At 37.9% G+C, this 27,377-nt stretch overlaps 2 protein-coding genes and 1 non-coding gene across 6 annotated transcripts in view; 2 read left to right on the forward strand and 1 right to left on the reverse strand.

The window, feature by feature from the left end:
• IFT80 (intraflagellar transport 80) overlaps positions 1-16,405 on the reverse strand; it is a 142,411-nt gene extending 126,006 nt beyond the window's left edge. For both annotated transcript variants that reach the window (XM_055110635.2, XM_055110634.2), the window contains exons 1-3: positions 16,068-16,405; positions 8,480-8,577; positions 1,503-1,587 (exon numbers count right to left, since the gene is read on the reverse strand). In XM_055110635.2, coding sequence (XP_054966610.1) covers positions 1,503-1,541 — 39 coding nt within the window. In that variant the 5' untranslated portion in view covers positions 1,542-1,587; positions 8,480-8,577; positions 16,068-16,405. The remainder of the gene's footprint in view (positions 1-1,502; positions 1,588-8,479; positions 8,578-16,067) is intronic.
• Positions 16,177-27,377, forward strand: part of SMC4 (structural maintenance of chromosomes 4) — a 35,416-nt gene continuing 24,215 nt past the window's right edge. The window contains exons 1-5 of one of the 3 annotated variants that reach the window (XM_008956068.6): positions 16,177-16,596; positions 17,721-17,864; positions 18,813-18,991; positions 19,614-19,805; positions 21,270-21,446. In XM_008956068.6, coding sequence (XP_008954316.1) covers positions 17,726-17,864; positions 18,813-18,991; positions 19,614-19,805; positions 21,270-21,446 — 687 coding nt within the window. In that variant the 5' untranslated portion in view covers positions 16,177-16,596; positions 17,721-17,725. Of the gene's footprint in view, positions 16,649-17,720; positions 17,865-18,812; positions 18,992-19,613; positions 19,806-21,269; positions 21,447-21,629; positions 24,833-27,377 lie in introns of those variants that run through there. The other 2 variants (XM_003830623.7, XM_063603004.1) reach the window with 2 other exon arrangements.
• MIR15B (microRNA mir-15b) lies at positions 21,530-21,627 on the forward strand. Its single transcript, NR_106524.1, has one exon. It is a non-coding gene; the product is annotated as a microRNA mir-15b (primary transcript).

Genomic DNA, 27,377 nt, shown 5'->3' on the forward strand with positions numbered 1-27,377 from the left:
GAAGAAAACTCACACAAACAAATATGCACACATCTCAAACCAAAAATCATTAGCTTATCCTTATATAAACTGCTATAAGTACATGCCAGACGTCCATGACATTATCTTCAAACTCACAGGTCAACTAAAATTATCGTAGAAATGAGAAGACTGCCAGATCAAGAAAGTCTAAAAACATTGTTATTCTTTGGCTTGAAAGGTAAAGGCAGACCGTAGACATGGTCAAAATCTATAAAATTGTGTAAGGTGTGAACTCTTGAAAGCACATTTTTTTTGAAAAGACAGTAAAAATTATTTAAGGGGGAATAAAAATAATTACATCTTCACTTAATAGTTAAATAAGCAGACAAGATAATATAAATGAAAACACCTGCCAATTTAAAATGTCTGACCAAATGTTTAAATCAGTGCTTTCCTAGTTCTGATGAAGGACCAGATTTTTCTTTATTTCGAATCCATTGCATATGGATATTTTGTAAGATACAATAAAAATAAAATATTAGAAAAATTGGACATTATAACAATGTCAAATTGCTACAAAAATTTCTCAGCCCTTACTTTCAATTTATTTACCTATTCTTTCACAGACCTGCAATAAAGTCTACAAAGGATATTTTGAGTAGAATTAGTCTAAATGTCTAAGAATGATGATAGTGGGGCCTGTCGTATCTCCTTGACACATAACTGGGGACTCTTGCTGACAAAATATAGGGTCACATGTTTGAGAAAATATTACTAATTGCCACCTTCCCATGTGAAATAATGAGGATCTGACTGCTCAGATTTCCCCAACTTGTCCTTCACTTTATCATGAATGTAAAGAAATAGAGCACAGCGGAATGAATACATGCTAGATCACACTAGCAAAGAAACAGTTTGGTTTAAAAAATGCTTCATTTTGGCCAGGCACAGTGGCTCATGCCTGTAATCCCAGCACTTTGGGAGGCTGGGGGCGGGTGGATCACCTGAGGTCGAGAGTTCGAGACCAGCCTGGCCAACATGGTGAAACCCCGTCTCTACCAAAAATACAAAAATTAGCCGGGCATGTTGGCGGGTGCCTGTAGTCTGAGCTGCTCAGGAGGCTGAGGCAGGAGAATCACTTGAACCCAGGAGGTAGAGGTTGCAGTGAGTTGAGATCACACCACTGTACTCCAGCCTGGGTGACAGAGTGAGACTCTGTCTCAAAAAAAAAAAAAAAAAAAAGCTTCTTTTTAAGATCCTACTAAAGTAAACAAAAACTGCTTTTTAAGTATTTAAGTATAGTACTTAAGTAGAGTAAGAAAAACGTCAGTAAGAATTTTAAAATAAGATTTATAGCAAACGGTTCACTTTGGAGAATTACTTACAACACATGATCTTAAATACTTTAAAACAATTTAGGTAAACAGCCACTAAAGGAATGAAAAAAAAAATCTATTCTTCAACTAGGATATAAAATAGAGAAACTTTTAACAATACTATAATTAAGAAAATCCAATAAGATTTATAAGCATTAAAAGGATATGCTTTGGTTCTTTTAAAAGAGATATCTTTAGTCTCATGACTCCACTTCCAGCAAAAATTTAAGATGCCACTTGATTGTGTTTACTGTAAAAATAAAAGGAGAGAAAATATAAAGTCAGCATTAAAAACAAATGTACATATACAAACACAAAAAGCAAACAAAAATCATTGCACCCCAACGAGCACCTTCAGTCCTTCTGACATCAAGTACATGGAAAGAGAAAGAAAACTAGTGGGTGTGCCAATCCTAACAAGGGATGACGGAGAGCTTTGGGCTGAACCCCAGGAGTCCTCTAAACCTGCCTGAGACAGATCTACGCAGAACACCACTAGGTAAATCTGGTCAGGTAAAGAATTTCCATGTCCTGAGGCCAAATAAAAAGATTCCACAAACTGGGAACTCTTCAATTGCAAATCAATTTTGGTCCTGTCTACTGGATACAAATATCCAAGGTCTGATTGAGGGCTAAGCTACAATTCTAGAATCCATGTGGAAAAATACAACATCATAGAACTAGTGGCCCAATCTGGGGTTGACATTCTGCAGTGGGGCAGATACACTGCCCAACAGTTATGGTTACCACAGTGACAATGTGAAAAATAGGTGACTTATTTAAGGAAGAGGTAATAAATTGCTTATAAAAGTTATGTAAAAATCACAGTGTAATTGCCACATAAAAACTTAGGAAAAGAAGAATAACATTCCCCAAACAGCCATATCATCAAAAGACACAAATCATTGCTATGAATATAGATGTTGTACAAAAAAAAGAGAAATCAAGAAAATGCTAAATTGTCTGAGTCCGATCTACATTTACAGAATTCTGAGTAACATCACTAACCTAACTAGGCAAATGTAAATCAAATGAAAGTGTAATTAAAGGGAAAAAATCCTCTTTACTAAGTTGAAAATTACTGCTAACTACATCAAAGGAGGTACTGACTATAGATAAGAATTCAGTAGGCCTCTCTTAGATAATTTCTCATTCTCATGAATCCAAGAATCTTTAGATCAGCAAGCTACTAAATAAAGCTGTATTTCAAAGCACTCTTTTCACTTCTTTCTCTTCCAGTTCTCTTAAGGTGATTTCTGTTGAACTTCAAAAGTATGAAACTATGTGGAGCACAGCCAGAGCTAGAATACAATGTCTCCCAGGCACACTTCCTAAGTTCACTTTTTTGGTCTTTAGGAGTTCTCCACCTTCCTCCAAACTCCCTCTTCCATCAGGCCCCCACCAATTAGACAGGGGAAAAAAGACTAATAACATTTTACGAAATGCTGCTTTTTCACAATAATTGAAATTTACTCAGCTTATAAGGATTTTAAAAGAAGAAAGGCAGATAAATATTTGCTTCTGGAAATGAGAATACAATAGATAACAACAATACACATAAAAATTGAATATACTATTACAATCAGAAACTTAAAAGACATGATGTTATTCTACATCAGAAAAGCTCAAACTGCCAAAATCCATAATAATTAGGATAATTCCTGATCAGAATAAATCATAATCCTCTATAAATAGTAGAATCAGTATGGTTTTTACAAGAAAGGAATCACTAACAATTCAGAAACATCATGCCAAGGAATCAGAGAAAGTAAGACAATGGCATTCTAACACTGGGAAGATTCTCCCTTACTCAGAAAGATTTTCCTCACACAATTCCATTTATCTGAGACCACCTGTATGAATGATATGTGTACTTTCATGTGGGATTGAATGAGGGAATAAAAGAAAAGTAATGTTAAAACATAGCCAATTTGGGGAAGTGCAGAGCTGCCTGAACGCTGCATTGAGGTGTTTTTATCTGCCTAAAGGGATTGATCATGAGGATCTGACTAACCAGTGGTATTGGGGCAGGGGTTGGGTTTAGATAATAGAAAGACAATTTTGAGGGTATAGGTAACTTTGCAACTTTACATAGGGAGCAAGTAGCAGCAACCATGTCTTTGCTACTAAAAATCATTTATAAGTTGTTTTTGGTCCAGTGTGGGTCAACATTTATGAGGCTTGAGAGGAAAAAATGGGCCCAACGAAATCTGAGAGTCCAACCACTAAAATACACAGCAAATCTGGTCACTTCTCAGCACCTCCATCATAATCCAAAGCCACCACCATCCCCTGCCTCAATTATTGCAGTGGCCTCAAAATTGATCTTCCTATTCCTACATTTACCCCTACAAACTATTCTAAATACACCAGCCAGTAATTCTTTTAAAGCTAAGTCAGAATATGAAGGCCAGTATGCCTAAAATAAAATGAGTGAGGGACTGGCAGGAAATTAGGGAAGGAGAGGGTGGGACACAACGTGCAGGGCCTTGGAAAGTCATAATAAAAGCTTTAGTTTTTCTTCTGAATGAACAAGAAGCCAGTGGAGAAGTTATGAGTAAATAAGCAATATGAACTGACTTACATTTTAAATGGATGCAATGGATGGTATACAAAAAAGAGCCTATCAGGAGGGAAAATGAATAAGACTGGACGCAGTAAGACCAGTTAGGATTTCAATACCCCAAAAGAGAAATGAAAGTGACTTAGATAAAGGACAAGGCAACAGTACAAGTAGCATGAAGTAGTCATATGCTAAATATATTTTGAGGAAAGATTCCAGAAGATTTGCTGGTGAATTCAGTTTAAGAAAAACAGTTGTGGCCAGGCGCAGTGGCTCACGCCTGTAATCCCAGCACTTTGGGAGGCCGAGGCAGGCGGATCACGAGGTGAGGAGTTCGAGACCAGCCTGACCAACATGGTGAAACCCTGTCTCTATTAAAAATACAAAAATTAGCCGGGTGTGGTGGCACATGCCTGTAATTCCAGCTACTCAGGAGGCTGAGGCAGGAGAATAGCTTGAACCCGGGAAGTGGAGGTTGCAGTGAGCCGAGATCACGCTACTGCACTCCAGCCTGGGCGTCAGAGTGAGACTCAGTCTCAAAAAACAAAAAAGAAAAACAGTAGTAAAAAATGACTGTAAAGTTTCAATAGGTGGAATGGAGTTGCCATTTATTGAAATGAGGAAGATTGAGAAACAGGTTGGAATGGGGTGATATCAAACATTCTGTTTTGGATATGTTAAGTGCAAGGTTTCTATTAGACAACCCAATGGAGAAGTCAAAGAGAAATGAGATATAATATAGTAAGTCTGGAGTCAAGTGGGAAGTTGGAGTTGCAGATATCAATTAGATATCAATTTGAGGGTTGTCAGCAAAAAGATTATATTCAAAGCCATGGAATAAGATGAAATTACCAAAGAGACTATGAAAAAGTGGTAGATTCAATGGCCTGGAAATCCTACTGAAGTCTTTAGAATTGTTGGCATTAAGATTCCAGAAGAAGTTAACTAGCAAAAAGAAGTGGAGATAGACAATGGGATACTTAAACAGATTTTAGAGCCAGTATAGATATTGGTAATGATAAGATAGGTTATGACTGTGAAAGTGGGTGGCTGAGGTCAAGGAACTGACAGGCCAGGGATTTATTTGTGGACATTTTAATGATGTCAAGATAATGACAAGAATAGTAGTAGAGATAAGGACAATTAGCCGCATGCTAAAATATTCATTGAATGAGGGAAGAGCAAAGAGATATGCAGATGACCGCATAAAAGCACAGCAGAGAATGGTTTAATCTGGTAGGACTTGTTTCTTTTTTTTTTTTTTTCCATGGCAAATTCTTCCAAGCATTTAATGAAAAAATCACATCAATTACAAACAAACTCTTCCAGAAAAGATAAGCCTAAGAAACATTGTCCAGAACATTGCATCAATACACCACCATTACTCTGATATCCAAACTGGACAGGGACATCACAAGTCAAGAAAAGTACAGAAAAATATCCCTCAGGAGCAAAAATGTGGAAAGCCCTAAGGAAATCTTAACAAGCAGAATCTAGCAATATATACTAAGGAAAATACATCATGACCGTGGTAGGCAAAATAATGGTCTCAGAAAGATGTCATGTCCTAACCCCCAGAACCTATAAATATATATATTATATTATTATATATGTAACATATAAGTATATTACATAAAATATATTTATGTAATTAATAATATATAAATACATTCTATATAAATATAGAGAGAGAGAAAATGTTAGGTAGCTAAAAAGAACTAATGTTTCATATGGAATGTAAATTTCATATTCCAGTGATCTTAAAATAGGACAATTATTCTGGATCATCCAGTGAACCCAAATAAATATACAAGGCCCTTAAATGTAGAAGAGGGAAGCAGAAGAAAAGTCAGCATCACAGCAATGTGACATGAGAAAGACTCAACTGGCCATTGCTAGCTTTTAAGATATAAAGGGGTTACAAGCCTAGTAATGAGGACAGCTTCTAGAGGCTGGAAAGGGCCAGAAAACAAATTCTCCCCTAGAGATTCTAGAAAGAAACACAGTTCTGTCAATACCTTGATATTAACATAACCCGAGTCAGATTTCTCATCTACAGAGTTGTAATATAATAGAGTTGGGTATTTAAAGCCCTTTAATTTATGGTAATTTGTTACAGCAATAATATGAAATTAATACATGGGCCTTAATGGGTGGGACCAAGAATTAAAGCTGAGATAAGCCATTATGAGGTTCCATTCAACCTTTCCAGGCTTAAGAACAGGCCAAATTGAACTGTTAAATGGAGAAGTGATGGGGATAATTACCCTTTTTCTAAATAGATCTCATAATGATTTTCAGTCATCTACTTAGATTTATATAGAAAAATGGTGATTGAAATCATCCTTAAAAAATGATTTTCAATTTTTTATTATTATTATACTTTAAGTTTTAGGGTACATGTGCACAATGTGCAGGTTAGTTACATATGTATACATGTGCCATGCTGCTGTGCTGCACCCATTAACTCGTCATTTAGTATTAGGTATATCTCCTAAAGATATCCCTCCCCCCTCCACCCACCCCACAACAGTCCCCAGAGTGTGATGTTCCCCTTCCTGTGTCCATGTGTTCTCATTGTTCAATTCCCACCTATGAGTGAGAATATGCGGTGTTTGGTTTTTTGTTCTTGCGATAGTTTACTGAGAATGATGACTTCCAATTTCATCCATGTCCCTACAAAGGACATGAACTCATCATTTTTATGGCTGCATAGTATTCCACGGTGTATATGTGCCACATTTTCTTAATCCAGTCTATCATTGTTGGACATTTGGGTTGGTTCCAAGTCTTTGCTATTGTGAATAGTGCCACAATAAACATACGTGTGCATGTGTCTTTATAGCAGCATGATTTATAGTCCTTTGGGTATATAGCCACTAATGGGATGGCTGGGTCAAATGGTATTTCTAGTTCTAGATCCCTGAGGAATCGCCACACTGACTTCCACAAGGGTTGAACTAGTTTATAGTCCCACCAACAGTGTAAAAGTGTTCCTATTTCTCCACATCCTGGACTTGTTTCAAAGGGACCAGGAGATTTTAGACAGGAAGGAGAAACAGAATCAACTGTCCAGATACAGTAACGAGAGATAAGACTGTGACATATGGGAGTTTGGGAGGCAAAATAGCTTCTACTTGAGAGATCTATAAGAAAAGCAGTTTCCAGGGACGGGCATGGTGGCTCACGCCTGTAATCCCAGCACTTTGGGAGGCCGAGTCGGGCAGATCAGCTGAGGTCGGGAGTTTGAGACCAGTCTGACAAACATGCAGAAACCCTGTCTCTACTAAAAATAAAAAATTAGCTGGGCATGGTGGTGCGTGCCTATAATCCCTGCTACTCAGGAGGCTGAGGCAGGAGAATTGCTTGAACCCGGGAGGCAGAGGTTGCAGTAAGCCGAGATCGCACCATTGCACTCCAGCCTGGGCAACAAGAGTGAAATTCCGTCTCAAAAAAAAAAAAGAGAAAAGAAAAGAAAAGCAGTTTCCTTAGGAAACAACCAGATTTAAGTTAGACTTTGAGAGTAAAGGGATCATTCAGAATAAAAGTGGAGGACTGATTTGGCTAATGACACACAGTGAGTTCCAAAAAAATTTAGATGGTGAAGAACTAATGGTTTAAGATAGATGGTTGGAGATGGTAGAAACAGCTGGCTATCCTGCAATATCCATTCATCCCTGCTTCTGTGGTATAGGAATTTGAAGTTTTGCTATACATCTGGCCACCTAGAACAAAGACTATGTTTCCTAGCTGCCCTTGAAACTAGGTGTGGCCACACAAGGCATTAATAATACTGAAACCAACAGTGGTTATTATAATATCATCAACCTACTGGCCCAATCTGGATTTTATATTCTGTGAGGGGTAGAAATGAGGTAAGAGGCAGGACTCAACTCCGGAGGCAGAGCTCAGACATGGGACCAGATTGGGGACTGGCTAAAACACAGAAGAGGTGAAAGCACCTCTCTGTAAGACATGCCTATCAGTATGCCATATCAGTTTACTATTGCCATGGTAACACCAGGAAGTTACCTGTTTTTCTAGAAATTTCTGCATAGCCCACTTGTTAATTTGCATATAGCTAAAAGTGGGCACAAATATGACTGCAGAAGTGCCTTTGAGCTGCTCCTCTGGGCACACTACCTATGGGGTAGCCCTGCTCCGCAAGGAACAGTACCTCTGCTGCTGCTATACACTGCTGCTTCAATAAAAGTTGCTGTATAACACCACCAGCTTGCCCTTGAATTCTTTCTTGGGCCATGCCAAGAACACTCCTGGGCTAACCCCCAGTTTTGGAGCTTGCCTGCCCTGCATCAGATATACTGTCCAACAGTAATAGTACGTACCTAAGTTCACATTGTCTAATTTCACAGCGAGTTATCTAAGGAACCCATTTCATTACTTCTTATAAACGTACATAAAATTGCCCGGCACAGTGGCTCACGCCTGTAATCCCAGCACTTTGGGGGGCCGAGGCAGGTGGATCACAAGGTCAGGAGATCGAGACCATCCTAGCTAACACAATGAAACCCCATCTCTACTAAAAATACAAAAAATTAGCCAGGGTGGTGGCACGCACCTGTAATCCCAGCTACTCAGGAGGCTGAGGCAGGAGAATCGCTGGAACTCAGGAGGTGGAGGTTGCAGTAAGCCGAGATCACACCACTGCACTCCAGCCTGGGCAACAAAGAGAGACTCTGTCTCAAAAAAAAAGTTATATAAAATCACAGCATAATTGGCAAATAAAAACTCGGAAGAGTGACACTCCCCATGCCATGCCATCAAGGCCATGTATAACACAGCAAGATAAAAAAGAGCCAAGATTTCTGACCTTGTGGAAAGTCACATCAATCCTGTACCATCAAAGTTTTAAGTGATAGAGAATAGTTGCATCATATTTAAGTTACTGTCATCAACAGCTAATCCTAATAACAAACTAATGCAGGGAATTATCTTGAATGTGGAGACTGAGGTAAACAGGGATGTAAGGTATGACACAGTAGTCCCAAATGTCTCTTGAGAAAAGGTGGCTAATCAATTTAAACCATAGCCTTCTTGGAACTGCTCTCTTAGGCAGCATTGATACAGACTTTCATAAGGGAAAAAGGGGCAGTCCTCTAGCAGCATATGGAACTATGTGGGATTTCTTTTCAATCTTGATAAGGGTGTTGGCATTTACTTCACTAGCAGTTTAAGGAGGGAAAGGAACTACAGAGAATTAGAGGGAATAACCAAATGTTACTTTCTCCTGATATCCCCAGCCTTAAATGGTAGGCTCAGTCCTTGTACCTCTTCTGTATCTGCACTCACTGCCATGGTGAACTCATCCAGTTTTATAGCTTAATATGAATGTAAATATATTCACCATATAGTGACAACTACTAATTTCATATTTCTGGTTCATACCTCTCCACTGAACCCCACACTTTTATATCTATTTGACAACTCTATTTGAATGTCTAACAGACATTTCAAATTTAACAAGATCCAAATCAAAACCGTGATTTTCCCTCCAACTTTGCTCCTACCACATTCTTACCCATCTTGGTAAATGGCAATTCCATTCTTCCAGTTACAAACACCAAAAACTTAAGTCATGATTTACTCTTCTCTCACATACCAAATCCAACTTGTAAATAAAAACATTTGTTGGCTTTATCTTCAAAATGTAAAATATTTCACCGCCTCCACTATGACCGCAATCCAAGATGCCATCTTCTCTTAACCAGAATTACTACAGCAGCTTCCTAATTAGCCTCTGAGCCACTCTACAATGTATGCTCACCACAACAGCCCATGTGACTGATTTAAAATAAACCACAGCCAGGTACAATGCCTCACACCTGTGATCACAGCACTTTAGGAGACCAAGGCAGGAAGACTGCTTGAGGCCAGTAGTTCAAGACCAGCCTGGGCAACATAGTGAGACCCCCTTCTTTACAAAAAAATAAATAATTAGCCAGGCATGGTGGCGAATGCCAGTAGTCCTCGCTACTTGGGAAGGCTGAAGCAGGAGGACTGCTTGAGCACAGGAGCTTAAAGTTACAGTGAGCTATGTTCATGCCACTGAACCCCAGCCTGGCTAACAGAATGAGACCCTGTCTCTAAAAAATACAAATTAGATTAAATAAACCACTGCTGAACACTCTTCAGTGGCTTCCTATCTCACCCAGAGATTTAAAGACAGTTTCTACTGAAAAGTGCTTTCCTTTCACACCATCATAAAGTCAATATAAATCATGTCAAACCATCATAGTCTGAGACTGTCTGTATATTCAAATCTGTTCATTACAGAACTCTGAAATACTATCAAAAATTAGAAATTTAAATGTTCATAGATTTTACATCCCTGTGTGGATATATGTGTTTATAATATGGAAGGGTTAAAATCAAGAAAATATAATTAAGAGTTAGACCTAAGTAAGCATTATGCTAATTGAAAAAAGCTAGTACAAAAGGACAAATACTGTATGAATTCCACTTATATAAGGTACCTAGAGTAGTCAAATTCATAGAAACAAAAAGTAGAATGATGGCTGCCAGGGGCTAGGGGAAGGAAGAATAGGGAGTTATTGTTCAATGGGTACAGTTTCAGTTCTCCAAGATGAAGAGTTCTGTGGATGGATGGAAGAATGAATGGATGTGACAGTGGCACAACTGTGGATATACTTAATGTCACTGAACTGTACACTTTAAAAAAAAAGATGGTTTTTAAAAAAGAAAATAAAAGAATTAGATTTAGGAAATAAAACTAAGAGGTAAAAGCACTAAGAATAAGAAAAATTTTAGATGATAAACAGGGAGACCATGACTTGTCAACAAGAATGTACCTATAGATAAGAAGTGGCAGAAAAATCTCTAGTAGTGAACAAGAATGTGTAGATAAGAAATTCAAGAGCTAGATCACAAGCATATTTATACCGAGTTTTCTTTGGGTCACTTGCATACTAGTTAATAGAGAAAGCAGGCTGGCTTATTACTAACCAAGGTCCTATTAAAAGAAGTACAGTTTTTATCAATGGTCCCCTAAATTGATAGCTCTGACCAGACTCCTGTGTCTCTTCTCCAATAGAGAAAGAAGAAAGGAGAAAGGCAAGCCTTTTATTCAGATTGGTGCCATCACAGAACTTGCACACTTGAGCTGAGATCTCTTGTACAGTAGAAAAGAGAGAGAAGCAGGCTAACCATTTCCAGGCACGGACTCAAAGGCTTAGCCACAGGAAACAGTATGGCCGTTTACTTTATCAGGGGTGTCCAATCTTTCGGCTTCCCTAGGCCACACTGGAGGAAGAATTGTCTTGGGCCACACATAAAATACACTAACATTAATGATGGCTGATGAGCTAAAGAAAAAAAAAATCACAAAAAAATCTCATAATGTCTTAAGGACATTTACAAATTTGTGTTGGGCTGCATTCAAGGCCGTCCTGGGTCGCATGTGGCCCATGGATCGTGGGTTGGACAACCATGGTTTAATTAGTAAAGACCTCCAACTCCCACCCCATCTCAATTCCTGTATGCATTTGCGAAAGTGTATGTGTACGCTGTGGTATTTACATTTCCTTGAAATTCTAGCTATGATTAATAGCCATACTTCAATATTATTCGTATTGGCTATACTTATAATGAAAATTAGCTGGGCGTGGTGGCAGGCGCCTATAATTCCAGCTACTCGGGAGGCTGAGGCAGGAGAATCACTTGAACCCAGGAGGTGGAGGTTGCAGTGAGCCAAGATTGTGCCACTACACTCCAGCCTGGGTGACAGAGTGAGACTCCATCTCAAAAAAGAAAAAAAAAACTATTTTAAAAATGAGATGAATTTGTACATGTTGATATAGAAAGATGTCTATGTTAAATGACAAAACCAAGGTATACAGCTGTATTATATGATTCAATTCCTTTTGTGAAAAGAAAAAGTGAGATATATTTAAGCTGGTGGATACCAAAACATTTTCTGGGAAGATATGCAAGACACTTAATAATGGAGACCCCTAAAAGGGTGGGGGCACTGGGATGAGAAGGAAAGCTTTAAATTCTAATTTTATATGTTTCTGTTCTGTTTGAAGTTTTCAACAATGCTCACAGTATTATTTAATCTATCCACTTATATATTTAATATAGGATTATCTGAGTGAAAGGATTATGACCCAATTTTTATGCATTTCTGCATTTCTATAAAACCCTAATAAATAATATTTTTATAAGATCACCATTCTCCACACTTGAATCCCTTTCTTATTAAAACTCTCACCTGGCTTATCTTCATGAAGATACTATACTTTGTTTTCTTTCTTATGTAAAATGAGGCTAATAATACCTACCTGACAAATTAGTTATGATGATTAAATGAGATAAAGTATGTAAAGTGTCCAGTAGAGTACCCAATACACAGTAAGCACTTAATAAATGTTAGTATTTCCAGTGAAAGTTGTTTTTTCACCCTGCATATATATAGTCACTCTTTTCCCACCTAAAAAGAATTTCTCTTTGGAACAACCACTTCCTCACTGTTAGCCCATGTGGCATGAGGCCCAGACTTAAGCCAATTAGAGCATTCCATTCCCTTTGCACAGACTGTTTCACAGGTGGCCCAGGACTTTTATTCAAATCAATGCTGGGGAAGAGAAACTCTCATTCCCCCTTGGATTTTAATTTTAGAAGATATGAGGCTGGAGTTGCTGTAGCTATCTTACCACAGCAAGGGGAGAGCCTAAAGGTGCTAGAGGCCATCATACGGAACCTGAAAATACTGCCAACACAATGGAGTTCAAAGCAAGGAAAGAAACCAAATCCTTGTGTCTTTGTCTGAACCCTTAATCCAGTTATAGTCACCTGACTTTTTAGTTCCAGGAGACAATATTTGTTTTTTCTCAAGACAATTTGGATTGGGTTTTCTGTCACTTGTAATCAACAGGCTCCTATCCTAGATATTACTGTAATTATTTCTTCTTCTTACATTCTAAAAATGAACATTTCCTTAATATCCTTGGTCTGGTGCTAGCTTCTCTCCACTTACAATCTTAAAAACCTAACCTATTTTTAGTGATCCAGTTATTCTTACAATACTACCCATTTTATTTTCTCTCTTAAGCCATACTCTCTACCTCTACTGCTTGTTGAATATATCTTTCCAGAATTCCAACCTACAGAATAAAAACATACTTATCTTTCAAAATGATATTTCCAAAAAAGAGCTGTTCTGCCTTCTAGCTCCCTGGGTTTTCAGTGATAAGTTATGTGTGTTTCGGTAACATTAATATACCAAGGTGCTTATATTATCAAGAGGAATATTCACTTCTATCTGCACTGTGTCTATATCTAATTTATTAATCTTAAACAATATTCTCTAAATATTTATACAATAATTACATAAATTCATATTAGTTAATATCTAATTTATCTAAATATTTACAATTACAAATTTAATCTTTTAAAATATTTACTCAGAAATCTAATTTCAGCCTTTCTGAAATGTTATGACATTAGAAGGCAAACAAAACACGTATTGTTAAAATGATGAAAAAACCTTGCACTTAAAGAACTGAAAATGAAGATTTTAATTCTAATTCCAATTTTTCTCTTTGAACTTATTTCTTCCTGTGGGGTATAATTTTTTTCTAATGTAAAAAGTGAGGTTTTCCTTCTAAGACTGCCTGAAATTGCAGATAGAGATTACTGACAGATCATTTTAGACTAGGAAGATACGACCCAGTTATAGCAATACTTTCCAAAATGACTGTAACCCAGTCTTTTCCAGGTAGGCCAGCTTCTCTTTGTAATTAAACTCTGTTAATTTCATGAGACATGTCCAAAATATTGGCAACAATCAACCAAAAGTCTTTATTTCTTGTGACTCTAATATCTTCTCAAAATTTATGCTTATTCTGAATGTCTTATTTTTGTGGTATATATAAATCTCCAGATTTAAGTCTACTCTGTAGCTGTTTGTTACGTTTTCTCATTATACAACCTGGTTTATGCCCCTTTTCAAAATAGTTTTCTGAGTGGGCAATGGTTAGGTTCAATTAAATTTAAGGCCATCAGTCAGTTGATTTATCAAAACTATATTTTCTGTGACTTATCGTTCTTCTTATACCTTATCACTACTTCAAGGATACACAAAGAATAGTATATGACTGACTTCAAGGGTTTATACTCTAAACCATCACAATCTACAAAAGCTATAGATTTTTACCCCAAAATGACTCCAGATTTTTTTCCATCCTACTTAGGCACTTCTCACTTATTGTTATATAGTAACAATCTTAACTAAAGCCTAGACTGATCTCAGTTTCTTTCCCCTTTAACATACCCCACATAACTACTGTTAATTATTCTTCCTATATTTACCAAGTCATTCCTTGGCTCAGAATTGTTCTAAAAGCTGTTTCCTCCATATCATATCTAACATCCTTGACTTGGTTTTCAAGATCCTTCAGGAGCTACCCTTCCTCTAACTTGATATCCCATTATTCATCCTTAGCATACTTTGATAAGTTCAATGTCATAAACACAGCAAAACCAAATCCTTATGGAGCATGTGCTAGATGAACAATCATAAACAGTATGATGAGACAGGTATTATATGCTAGTTTCATAAATAAATACTCTCAAGATTGACAAACTGAGGAAACTGTCAAGCATATACCTAAAAAATGATGGAACTTGGGATTGTTTTCTATATTACATCTTTCCACTACATTGTGCTCTGTTCCCCCAAATACACCACTCAATTTGGTCTATACTTTTTTTTTTTTTTTGAGACGCAGTTTCGCTCTTGTTGCCCAGGCTGGAGTGCAATGGCACTATCTCGGCTCACCGCAACCTCCGCCTCCCGGGTTCAAGAGATTCTCCTGTCTCAGCCTCCCTAGTAGCTGGGATTACAGGCATGCGCCATCATGCCCTGCTAATTTTTTATTTTTAGTAGAGACGGGGTTTCTCCATGTTGGTCAGGCTGGTCTCGAACTCCCAACCTCAGGTGATCCGCATAGTTTATACCTCTCCAACTCAGGTTTTGTAGTGTTTTACAACCTTTGGAAATGCAAAAATTCCAGAAGCCCTCAAAGATAATCCTTATATCTTCTTGGTATGCTTATCAGCCAAAAAACTTTTTTTCATTAAAGTTTATTTTCTGTAGTTTGTTTTATGAAAACAACAATTCGTTTTTAATTTCAAACATAAAGATATATCACGATATTGAGTCTATGCTTATTCAATACACACCAGTCTCCCAACCTCACCAAATTCTTACAATTGGTTGGGAGGGGGGTGGCTCTCCACACCTTTTTGAGAATCACTGAACCTGACTTCATGCTCTTCCAGGGAAGAACCATAATGTATTTAGAGTGATCATGTAAATTCATTCAAAAGGCAGATTTAATGGTGATTTAACATGCCAGACCCTAAGTAAGCAAAAGTTAAAGAAAAAAAAAGGAGGCTAGTAGTTCTCAATGTCAATTACTTAAGAGTTGTTGCATGAATACTGGAGATAGTCAAATGAGCCAGTGGCTCTTTAACAATATAGGGAATTAGGAGCAAGTATGAGATTCTGATTATAAAGTTGTAGGAAAACTAACTTCCCAGAAAAATGCACATAGAATTATGTATACAATGTCAGGCGAGTTATGAACTCTGAAGCCCAATCATCTACCACCAGATCCACAGACCTCAGGTTAAAAACCCACTAAAACTAAGTTCTCGGGGAACAGGAATCGCCAAACTTGCTTACTAATTCTAATTATGCCTTACCCAGGGCAATGTATACAAACACTACTTAGGGAATATTTGCTGATCGATAATTTCCTCATAAAAATAACCAGAACACTGGCGAGTCGTTTTTTCCATGAAAGAGCCTTTTAGTCAAATTATTTTAAAAGTCCGAAACCTTTCACTAGTAACACCAATGATCTCGAAAATCATTATTGCGCTATTCACATGTCGACTAAGCTATCACGAATCCAGGTCTTCCAGTTGTCTCTCTACTCCCTTAAAATTCAGGGCTTCCTCCTTCGCATCCCAAAAGCTACACCCGGAGCCCCGCTGCCGCCAGGGAGACAGAAAATGATGCTCCACGAAGCACACAGCTTCAAAACAGGAAAGATGGGATCCAGTGATGGCTACAACTTCCAAACCCTTTTCTCACCAGGTCCAGAGGTGAAGGGATTTACCTCAAGTTCCAGGAAAGCGGTGGCGATTGCTCTCAAATACCTGGTACCTCCCCGTCACCATAGTGACTTCTAAGAGTTACGCTCCCTTCCTCTTCCCGCGATACTTCTACGCGGCACGTCATCCGAGTGGGCCGGCGAGCCCGCCCTCTTCTGAAGAGGCGTTTCTGGAGCACTGAGCCCCGCCTCCCACTGTGAGCGGAACCCTACCGTTTTTAAAAAAATCTTTTTCAAAACTTGCCAGGTTGTCTTTCCAAAAATAATAGTGCTGCTGCTGTAGACCACAGAGAAAAGAATCCCTCGCTCTTCCTTTTCACTTAGTAGAAACTTCTACCGCGTAGGTCCCGCCAGGAGTTCGCGCATGCGCAGGAGCGACAATAAGATGGCGGTGATAATCGCCGCACTTTTTTTCAAATTAGTGGATCCCAGAAATCATTGCGCGCATTTGTAACGAATTTCCGTTCGAGTTTGTATTTTAGGCGCCATTTTCGAGTGAAGGACCCGGAGCCGAAACACCGGTAGGAGCGGGGAGGTGGGTACTACACAACCGTCTCCAGCCTTGGTCTGAGTGGTCTGTCCTGCAGGTAAAGTACTTATCTTCCTGGTCAGGTTGTCACGCTCTTACTTCCTGCCTTGTCCGCGAGCGCCTGGAAAATAGAGGCCTTGAGCCCGAGCGGCGAAGTCCGGGCTTGAAGCTGCCGCTGGGAGATTTCTCTTGCTGTCACCCCTCCCCCCTCGGCCGCTCCCCGGCGGCCCGGGCTCCCGCGCGCAGCTCCCGGGCGCCACTTTTCCAAGCTACTCAAACGTCTCGGGGAGGCCCCGAGCCTCGCAGATCTCTTCTTTAAAAAATCCTAGCCTCTATCTGGAAAAGGGCGTCTCCCCCTACCCCTCTTTCTTCTGCCAACGGACTAGTCACCGGGTCTCAGCCTTCGCTGGTGACCTTTCATGGTTTATTATCCAACGGGACTCCACTCGGGGAGTTGGAGAGACAAACTCTTGCCACTCCAAAATTAGCAAGCGCTGCCAGCGTCCGACTTGAAGTTGCTAGTGGTTAGTCCCAGCCTTCGCCCTTCGCGGTCCGACCGCGGAGAGGAGGGAGACTTCGTTATGCCCCGGGCCGTCAACGGCGCCAGGAGCTAAAGGGCGGGCAGACGAAAGCGGGCGGCGAGTCGCCAGTTAGTCCTCACCGCTCTGGAGAGAGTTGCTAGCCACGGGATCCTGACCCAGACACGAACTCGTTTCTCCACGTCGGTGCGCGCTTGCATCCCTGGCCCCGAAAGCGTGGGAATGTCCGGAAATGCTGGCGTATGGGAGTTCCTTAATTAGAAATGCGTTAGCGAATATTATACGCTTATACTATGGGCGGACGGGTGAAGAGCTTTAAAAACAACAACAACAAACTAAGCAGTTGCTCAATCGTTGATTGATCCTCAGGCACGTCTAGTTTTTCCCACTTACATAGGTCTTGTTAAGAAACCAGTCCTGCCTTCTTGCCACTCGTGTCTTTCGATGGCTCCCTTCCCGAAGTCCCGCTGCCTCTAAGCGGAGTGTTAAGCGGGGCTCTCGGAAGCCGGTGGACCGAGATTTCCCCGGGTGGGGCGGGCGCGGTGTAGCGGCCCGCGGGCTGACTTGCTCCCGGCTGTCCCCCGGCCCCAGCGACCATGCCCCGTAAAGGCACCCAGCCCTCCACTGCCCGGCGCAGAGAGGAAGGGCCGCCGCCGCCGTCCCCTGACGGCGCCAGCAGCGACGCGGAGCCTGAGCCGCCGTCCGGCCGCACGGAGAGCCCAGCCACCGCCGCAGGTGAGTGACCCGCCGCGACTCGGCAGGAACGCGCGCTGTGGGACTGGCAGGCAAACGCGCCCAGCCCGAGGCTGGCTGGGGTTGTTGAGCGCGGAGTTGACATCTGAAGGTCCGGTGTCGGTCCGGTAGAGGCTCAGGAAAGCCATTTGGCAACTTTGAGATAGGATTCCCGTGCAATTTTGGTGTAACGGCGCTGGAAGGGATGGGGGCGAGCAAACGGGTTCAGTTGTGAATTTTTGTTTGTGACCTGTGGAATGGTACAGGTCACAAACAAAAATTCAATATCTTTATTGTTACTTCCGCTAAAATCGAGACGGTCAATCAAGAGAGCAAGTGGACTTTTTTCCCAGAGACAATCAGTATGACTATGTGAGCATGATGAAAAGTTTTTTGACCCTAACCTCACCTCCGTGGTCTTAGATTGCCTTTAAAGAGAAGACGATAATTTATTTGAAGCCACTGTAGCTTTTGTGAGTCCAGGAGTTGGGTGACATTATTAAACCCTCGTGGTAGTGTCGCTGAAGTTCATGAGTTTCCAAAATGAAGGTTCCAGGTGCTCAGTGGTACGGAGAATTGCATCTAGAGCCTTAGGATTTAACCTCCTGTTTAGGATAGGCAGCAGGAAATAGCTTGTTACGGTTTTCCCAGATTTGCTCTATGATGTAGTGTTTTGACTCTTAAGAGGTATAGGTATATAGAATTTTGTGACCGGTGGCATTTCTTTCAAGAATTTCTTTTTTAGTAAAACCAAGCTGAAGGTTTAGTCACCCCCATGAGTTTAAGATAATAACATATTTAAGTGGAAAATATAGACTCCTAAGTTTCATAAATAACATCCCTCCATCCCCTACTTTAAAGATGGGCAGTCATTAGTTCTCCGAACTAATTGCACTAATGTAGGCTTTTCCCCCCGTTTGCCTTCGTTTTCTTTTCCTTTCACTGACTTAGAGACTGCAAGTGAGGAACTTGATAATAGAAGTTTAGAAGAGATTTTGAATAGCATTCCTCCTCCCCCGCCTCCAGCAATGACCAATGAAGCTGGAGCTCCTCGGCTTATGATAACTCATATTGTAAACCAGAACTTCAAATCCTATGCTGGGGAGAAAATTCTGGGACCTTTCCATAAGGTATTTGTATGGAAATAACTATTTTATAACTTTTTAAATAACTATTGTAAGGTAATACGTCTTTACAAGATGTTTCAGTTTTGTAACTATCCTAAAATTCATTCACTCCCTATTTATCCCGATAGTCTTTCTGTCTCTCTCTCTCTCTCTCTCTCTCTCTCTCTCTCTCTCTCTCTCACACACACACACACACACACACACGTTTCATATGATTTTAACACTGAAATTATCTTGTTTATCTGGTTATCTTTGGTACCTCTAGCTATAAAGTTTTCCATTGAATGGAGTCGGTGTGTGTTTCTGTTTGAAAGAGTATTTTCCCTTGGATAATTTTTTTTTTCTTAAAGCCTTCTATGGAACCCTTAGATAATTTAACTATAAAATGAGTTTTCTAAAACGTCTGCGTTAGAATTGGAGCATTCTTATTGAATGTTGAAGCTTTTAAGAGAGAACTTGATGTAAGAAAACTCAAGTTGTATGCCTGTGATTAGCAATGAGAACTTTTAAATACTTGCAGTTTTTAACTGCAAGTAAAAAAAATCTAACAGTTTCAGTTAAAATCAGTAGTATTAGCATGACCTTATGAACTTTTCCGTGTTTTGTTTTTGTTTTTTTAATGCAGCGCTTTTCCTGTATTATCGGGCCAAATGGCAGTGGCAAATCCAATGTTATTGATTCTATGCTTTTTGTGTTTGGCTATCGAGCACAAAAAATAAGATCTAAAAAACTCTCAGTATTAATACATAATTCTGATGAACACAAGGACATTCAGAGTTGTACAGTAGAAGTTCATTTTCAAAAGATAATTGATAAGGTAAGGGATTTTTACTGTTATTGGCAAGTTCAAATAAGGAAAATGGACTTAAATGCATTACATGTTTTATTTTTGGCTTTAAGAAATTTGTATGTAATTATAGCGGAAAGCATTGGTTTCATTATCTCTGACCGTATTTTATTTTGGGGGAGTGGTGGTGCCGGTTAAAATACTTATTTTTTAGCTAAAGAAATGAATTACAAATAGTTCATAGTAATCCTTTTTGGAATAAAAGCATTGAGCAGTTTTAGGGTCCTGAGTACTAAATAGGCATTATTTTACTATAAATATTCAGTTCATTTTTAAAGTTATATTTTGATTGCTTTAGAATAAATTAGCTAAACTTGAAAATGTAGCAGTTAGCCGGTTTTACCATCTTCATTATTTCAGTGCATTTTAACTCTAATGTTAGTGGCCCCTGAGTATCTGTGATATGAAAGAGCTTTGCTTCAGTTTGACTACTGCTGTAATTAAGTCCTTTAGAAATGGGGGAAGGACAAGCTAATGTTTGTTTTCTAGAAATGGAGACAACTATAGGTAAAATGCCTAGATTATTTACCTGTTGAGACTTTTTCTCTTCTGTTTAATAATGTAGGAAATTGATTGTTCAAAAATGACTCGGTGGAACCTAAAAATATAGAAAACTAATTACATAATGAAATTGGGAGGTGATTTGTCTTTTGAATTCGTTTTCCTTTTTTTTTTTTTAATACAAAGTGCTTTAATTACACAGAATCATCTATTTTAATTTGGTTTCTTTTGTGCTTTCTATTGTACAAGTTGGGTTGGAAAATAGATTGCCAGGAAATCAGATTTTATTCCATTGCATATTAATTACATTTGATTTATCTAAATTTTAGAAGCCTTTGCTTCAGTATGACAGAACTTTTAAGGTTAAGGGAAAGTGTTAAAGTAGATTTGCAATTGATTTTTTAAAAAATCTGTTTAAAAGAAAATCAAGGGAATTTAGTTGTTATTTCTTTGTGATTCTTTTTACTTTAAATTAACGGCACACTCTACCCTCCCACACAAAAAAACTAAAGTGTATCACCCGGTTACTACCTTCCTTCCTTTTTCTTTGAATCATCATTTTAAAAAGCTGCAGCTTTTTAATCTGTCAACATGTTAATAATTTGTGTGGGTTTTGGATATGGTGGGAATCTTGTCTACGTCTTCTCAATCATAAACGTTTTTAGGCTTGTTTGGAGGTGGGTTTTTTCGTTGGCTGGTTGGTTTGGCTTCTTGATTTTTGTGATCTTTGAGAAAGGGACCAAAACAGCATGGAAAAGTATCAATTCTTTGCTAAGTTGGGTTATTAATGAGAACTACTGGCAGTTTGTGTGCATGTTCAATTGAAGTTTTTAATCCATAGAATTAGTTTCAGTATGAAATGAGTGAATTTTGAAGTAGGCCTATGACTTAATACCAACAATTGTTTTCTGGTTTTGTTTTTCCTCAAAACAGGAAGGGGATGATTATGAAGTCATTCCTAACAGTAATTTCTGTGTATCCAGAACGGCCTACAGAGATAATACTTCTGTCTATCACATAAGTGGAAAGAAAAAGACATTTAAGGATGTTGGAAATCTTCTTCGAAGCCATGGAATTGACTTGGACCATAATAGATTTTTAATTTTACAGGTAAGTTTATTAAAGACTTCAAAGATTCTCTTATTCTTGTTACTTTTTTTTCTATAAAGCTAGGTTGGATGAATCCTACATTTTTGAGGCCTTAAAGTACTGTAGCAGCACATCATGGTTTACATGCTACAGTCAAGATGCGAATCATTATTTGCTGCTCTAGAAATTTAAGGAAATTCATTCAAAACTATGTTTTCATCATCAGATGTTCGTTTTATGTTTGGATGAACTGACATACTTGTTCCACTCTAGCAGCACGTAAATATTGGCGTAGTGAAATATATATTAAACACCAATATTACTGTGCTGCTTTAGTGTGACAGGGATACAGCAACTATTTTATCATTTGTTTGTATTTCCCTTTAAGGTAACATTTTAAATGAAATGTATTATATTTTAATCTATCCTTTTCCTTTGTTTTTGTTCTTATTATCTCTTCTGATATATAACCAAAAAATGAAAAAATCTGTACACTTGGTGTTTGATTTACCTAAGCACCTAGTTAATTTAATCTTTGTAACACTTTGGATGGTTAACTTACCCTTTACTCAAGTTGGTTTTTGTTTTGTTGAAAATGACTTACTTGGTGGAACCACTACCACTGAAAGAACGAAACTTTGATATTACATTGTTAAGTATCACAGCTGTTACAGAGCAAGTCCTTTTAAAGAAATGTAAAAATTAAGTACCTGTGCCAAACTGATTTTTATTAGAAACCCTGTTTTCTTTAAGTAAAAGTATATTCTACCAGCATGGCTTGGTAAGAAAAATCCCCTATCTTTTTTTCCCTGTCCTCAAAATTCAGAATTTTTCGGAAAAAAAAAAAAATTAGGGTAAAACCATGGCTTTCTCAAGTTCCTGTTTGATTCGAGGGTATCTTCTTTTCCTGTGTTCTATCCAGAATCACCGAAGCATAATAAAAGCAAAACTATTTTGTGATGCAGAAATGACTGAAATAAGTAGGGAATTTTGTTAGGGTGACTGGATGTTCCTAATAACAAACATAAAATGTTAGCCTCTGTTTCCATTTTAGTTTTTATTCTTCAATTGTTTCTAAAAATTATTACTTTTAGACATTCATAGTATACAAGGTAAATCAGTATCATTCTAGGATAACCTTTTTTAATATCTTTTATTACCAGGCACAGTATATTTGCAATACTTCAACCTAAACTTATTTAAAAATTAATGTTGAGGAAATTAATTGCAGATATATTTCTAAACAAGATTTGAATTTATAGAATGTGGCATTAAAGGATTTTGTGTGTTTTTAAAATCAAATTGAACTGTTTTATTGACTTACATATTCTGGGACTTGGTTTGGTTAATAATGGATAAAAAGTTATGTCCCTATATAATACGAAATTTGATGATGATACCAATTTGCAGGAAATTGTACTTATGTTTATCTTTTGCTTAATCTTCTTTTACCGTCATCCTGGGATAATCAAAGTTTTACATTTATCCAAAGATTCATCAAAATACACTGCATTTTAACCCTTCTAAGGATATTTTTTTTCTCTGTACAGCATCTCTGTACGTAATTCAGTAATAAAGGAAGCTAGTGTAATATTGTCCCAACGAAGTAAATAATTTATAAATTGTCAAATTTATATTACATTTGTGCTTCTGAAGTATATGGGATGCTAAAGCCAATTTGTTCACATGATAATCTGAACCTTTTTATGTGATCTTTACAATTGTTTAAAAAACATTTCTTCCCAAATAATACAAAGGTGAATGTTCCAAGTTAACAGATTCAGTTTGACTCAATTAAATTTATAGATAAGGACCTTAGGAACTCACCTGTTAGGAATAAGAAACAGGGATTGGACTACGGTAGAACTAATAGTGCCCAGTTAAAACTTTGAGGGAAAGTGGCAATGGTTTCTATGGATTGTTTTTTTTAAGTCGCTTATGAAAATCTCAGACTCCTAACTCGCAATTTAAAGCATTTGATGGTAAGTAAAAATGTGATTTTTATTACCTTCTCTCCTACTGAATAACATCTATCTTAAAAACTGATTTGGGAGGCTGAGAAATTGGAAACAGCATCGTAGTATCAACATCCAAGACCGATCATTACTTGGAATAAAACATGTAGACTATTTGGCCAGTAATAGTGATTAACAGCAAAAGTAATCTAAATTTAGTAAAAATAAACATTTATTTTTGAGATTAAAAAGAACCAAATTTTTTAGAAGTTCCTAAGAGTAAAATTTTTCAGTGTTAATATATTCGCTTAGCAAATTCTTCAAGTAGGCATTTTTATTACTTAAATCCATTAAAAATTTCATTAATTGGCCATTCAATTGAATTCCTATTAAGGCACTATGCTAAAATGCTGTAAGTAATATTAAGATGGGTAAACCTTGTTTCTTGTCCTTAAAGACACATACATGACCTCAAAAAGTTTGTTGTGATTGACCATTGTGTTTTTTATAATCGTACATTTTCTTTTATATATACCTACTTTGGGAGCCTCAGTCCCGTTGTAAGTCTGTACAAGTAGAGTTTTATTAGCTCTGTACAGCATTTCTTGGGCAACTATGACTTATAAATTAGGGGTGCTTTTGCTCCATTGAGGGGTAGAAGAATGGTTAATATTTTTACTAAAATGTTGTATTAATGATTGCTGCCTCAGGAATATTTTTGTAAACTCCTCAAAAGCTGCAACTATTAGCACAACTTTAATTTTGTCAAAGTTTTCAACTTCATATGCTTTTGTCTTCATATTACAAAATCTAAAGTTTGAAACACGAACCAGGCTGGGCGCATTAGCTCACGCCTATAATCCCAGCACTTTGGAAGGCTGAGGCAGGCAGATCACTTGAGCCCAGGAGTTGGAGACCAGCCTAGGCAACATGGTGAAACTATGTCTCTACAGAAAATACAAAAATTAGCTGGGCATGGTGACACACCCCTATAGTCCCACCTACTCAGGAGGCTGAGGTGGGAGGACTGCTTAAACCCAGGAGGCAGAGGTTGCAGTGAGCCAACATCATACCACTGCACTCCAGCCTGGGTGACAGACCTTGTCTCTAAATAAATAAATAATAGCCAAGTTCTTTTTTTCTTTTTAATTATTTTGTAATTTGGAGATTTAATTAACCTAGGTCTGAGTTGTTGCCTAGCTATCTGTTCTTTTTTCCAATGTACTTCTCTTAAGCTTGTCACATAAACTACTTGGGTTCTAGTCTCTTAGTCTGTAGAAATGAGCCTATGCTATAATATCAAAAGAAATTTTTAGTTTTTTCAATAATGCCTCAGTTTTCCAAAGGTGTCTGATTCAATATCCACAACTAGGGTGAAGGTGGTGGAGAGCAGCAAGGAAGCTACCTCTAACCAACCAGAAATAGATATCAAGAAGTCCAACTACTAACAAGGTACTCTTTCTGTTTTATTTTAGAAAGATACTAACCTTGGTGGTTTAGTTCCTTGGCCTCTGGTAGCTTACAAAGATCAAATTAGAGTAAAATGTATTGGAGGAAGATAAAGAACACTAATTTATAGTATAGTATAATAAAAGATATAGAAAATAAAAAGATGATCAAGATAAAAACTTAAACCTCAGTAATTTTAGGCCATTTGATTTTTATGCACTCATATTTGCTGTAAGAATCACTGAAACCCTCCTTCATAGTAATTACAAGTAAAAATAAAGAGAAGAATAATTGAGGCCTTACTAGGACAACAAAACTTTGTTATAGCTATGTACTGTTTGAGTTTTCTGTAGTTTATGCTTGCTAAAATTTGGATTACATTTGAATAAGGATAAAGGGCATCATACCTATTCATTCCTCTTAGATTTCTAAGCTCTATTTCAGTAAAATTGATTCTCAAAGAATGGTATAACTGGATCATAATATCCTTGTTTGCCACTCAAGAAAGTGTTCCATAAATTAAGATAACAGTGGTGGGAAAAATCATTTAAGACCTTGTTTCATATGCTTTAAGATACAAGAAATAGAGATAACACTGGGAACATATGAAACTTTGTCAGCGTCAGATAATAGTGTTGTAGCAACTTGAAACATTTTTTGTCTGTGATTGTGCCAGTCACTATTTGTGACTTGGATTGAACCTTGATATGACTTTAAATTCAGGTTGATGTTTTAAAATTATTTCTGAAATATATTGAGCTTATTGCCCTAAATTAAAACTATATTCTGTAATTTTACATGAGTTATGTAAGTTTTCTGAAGAAATAAGGAGGAATCCTTTAGGCACAGACTGTCAATCTACAGATTACATAGGAGATGGCACAAATGGAAAAAGAAGGAAGAAAGGAAATGGTAGCAAGTGGTAGGGCAGGCAAAGGACATCAAAGAACAGAGCAACAAGAAAAGTCCCAGGTTGTCATTGTAATACCACAGTAGTCTTAATAGTCAAAGGACAAGTAAAGGCCTGTTAATAGCCTGTTGATTCAATAATGCTAATCTGATAATATGGTAACTGGTTTAAAAAAAAGCAATACGGTATAATAATCTTAAGACTGAATGTTATACAGGAGTTGAGATGTAACTATTTTGCTTTGTAAATATCCTGCCTTTAAAAAAAAAACTGCTCAACTCTATTAGAGTAAGAGGAAATCATAGCTGTATCTTTCATTTTATTTGGAGAGAGAGGAACAAACAACCAAAAATGAGCAACCATTGTTATTTACCCAAAGCTAAGCTGTTTCTTAATAGCTGTACTCTATCTCTTCAGTAAGTAATTTGCCAGGAGAAATACGGTGTTTTTAAGGAATATTTTTGTCAGCATAAACTGTTAAACACTGAATCCCAACTTTTAGCTATCTGAAAAATGTATACTTAAATAATACATTATGGCCATTTGACTCAAATGTAAGTTCTTTTGGGATGGTTTTTCATTTTCTTAAAATAAGTGTTCAGATATTCTCCTTGAATTGGGTAGAATATTAATTGTCAGATATTGTTTTTTATTTGGATGATAAACACTAACCCACAGGATTTAAACTACAACTTCTAGACTAGGCATGGTGGGTCATGCCCTTAATCCCAGCATTTTGGGAGGCTGAGGCAAAAGGATCGCTTGAGCCTGGGAGTTCGAGACCAGCCTAGGCAACATAGAGGGACCACCATCTGTACAAAAAAAATTTTTTTTTAAAGATTAGCTGGGTGTGGTGGTGTGCATCTGTAGTCCCGGCTACTTGGGACGCTGAGGTGGGCGGATCGCTTGAGTCTGGAAGGTCAAGGCTGCAGTGAGCTGAGACCACACCACTGTACTCCAGCTTAGGTGACAGAACAAGACCCTGTCTCAAAAAATTAATAAATGAGTGAACAAACAAACTGCAGCCTCTAGATCAGTAGTTCTCAGCTGACAGTAATTCTGCCCCCCTTCCCATAGGACATTCAGTAACGTCTGAAGACAGTTTTGGTTGTTATAGCTGGTAGAAGGGGGGATGCTACTGGTGTCTAGTGGGTGAAGGTCAGAAATGCTATTAAAGCATCTTATAATGCCCAGCATAGCTCTCCACAACAAAGAATATCCAGCCCAAAATGTCAGTAGTGCCACTGTTGATAAACCCTACGTAGATACAAACTTTGAATAAGACTCTTGGCTTCCTCAGTGACTTAACGTTCATCCTGTGAAATCCAAAGGTTTGGGCATTTTTCCAGGCTTCAATCCTGTCTAAAACTTAAACTCTTGCTGCAAACATTTAGAGAGAACTAACAGTTGAAAGCAGAATAAAATACTTTATATAAATATCTACATATTTTCACTTATATACCGATTCATACATAATATAATGAATGTTATGGAAAATAACTTTTGGGGTAACAGTTTTACTTTGTTTGATAATCATTGTGCTTATAGACTGTCAGAAGTATCGAAAAGTGATGTATGCAAATAAAATTATTTCTTAATGAGTAGATTTTCAAATAAGCTGTTTTGTCCACTGTTATT

Source organism: Pan paniscus, chromosome 2 (assembly GCF_029289425.2).
Source record: "Pan paniscus chromosome 2, NHGRI_mPanPan1-v2.0_pri, whole genome shotgun sequence".
Lineage (NCBI taxonomy): Eukaryota > Metazoa > Chordata > Mammalia > Primates > Hominidae > Pan > Pan paniscus.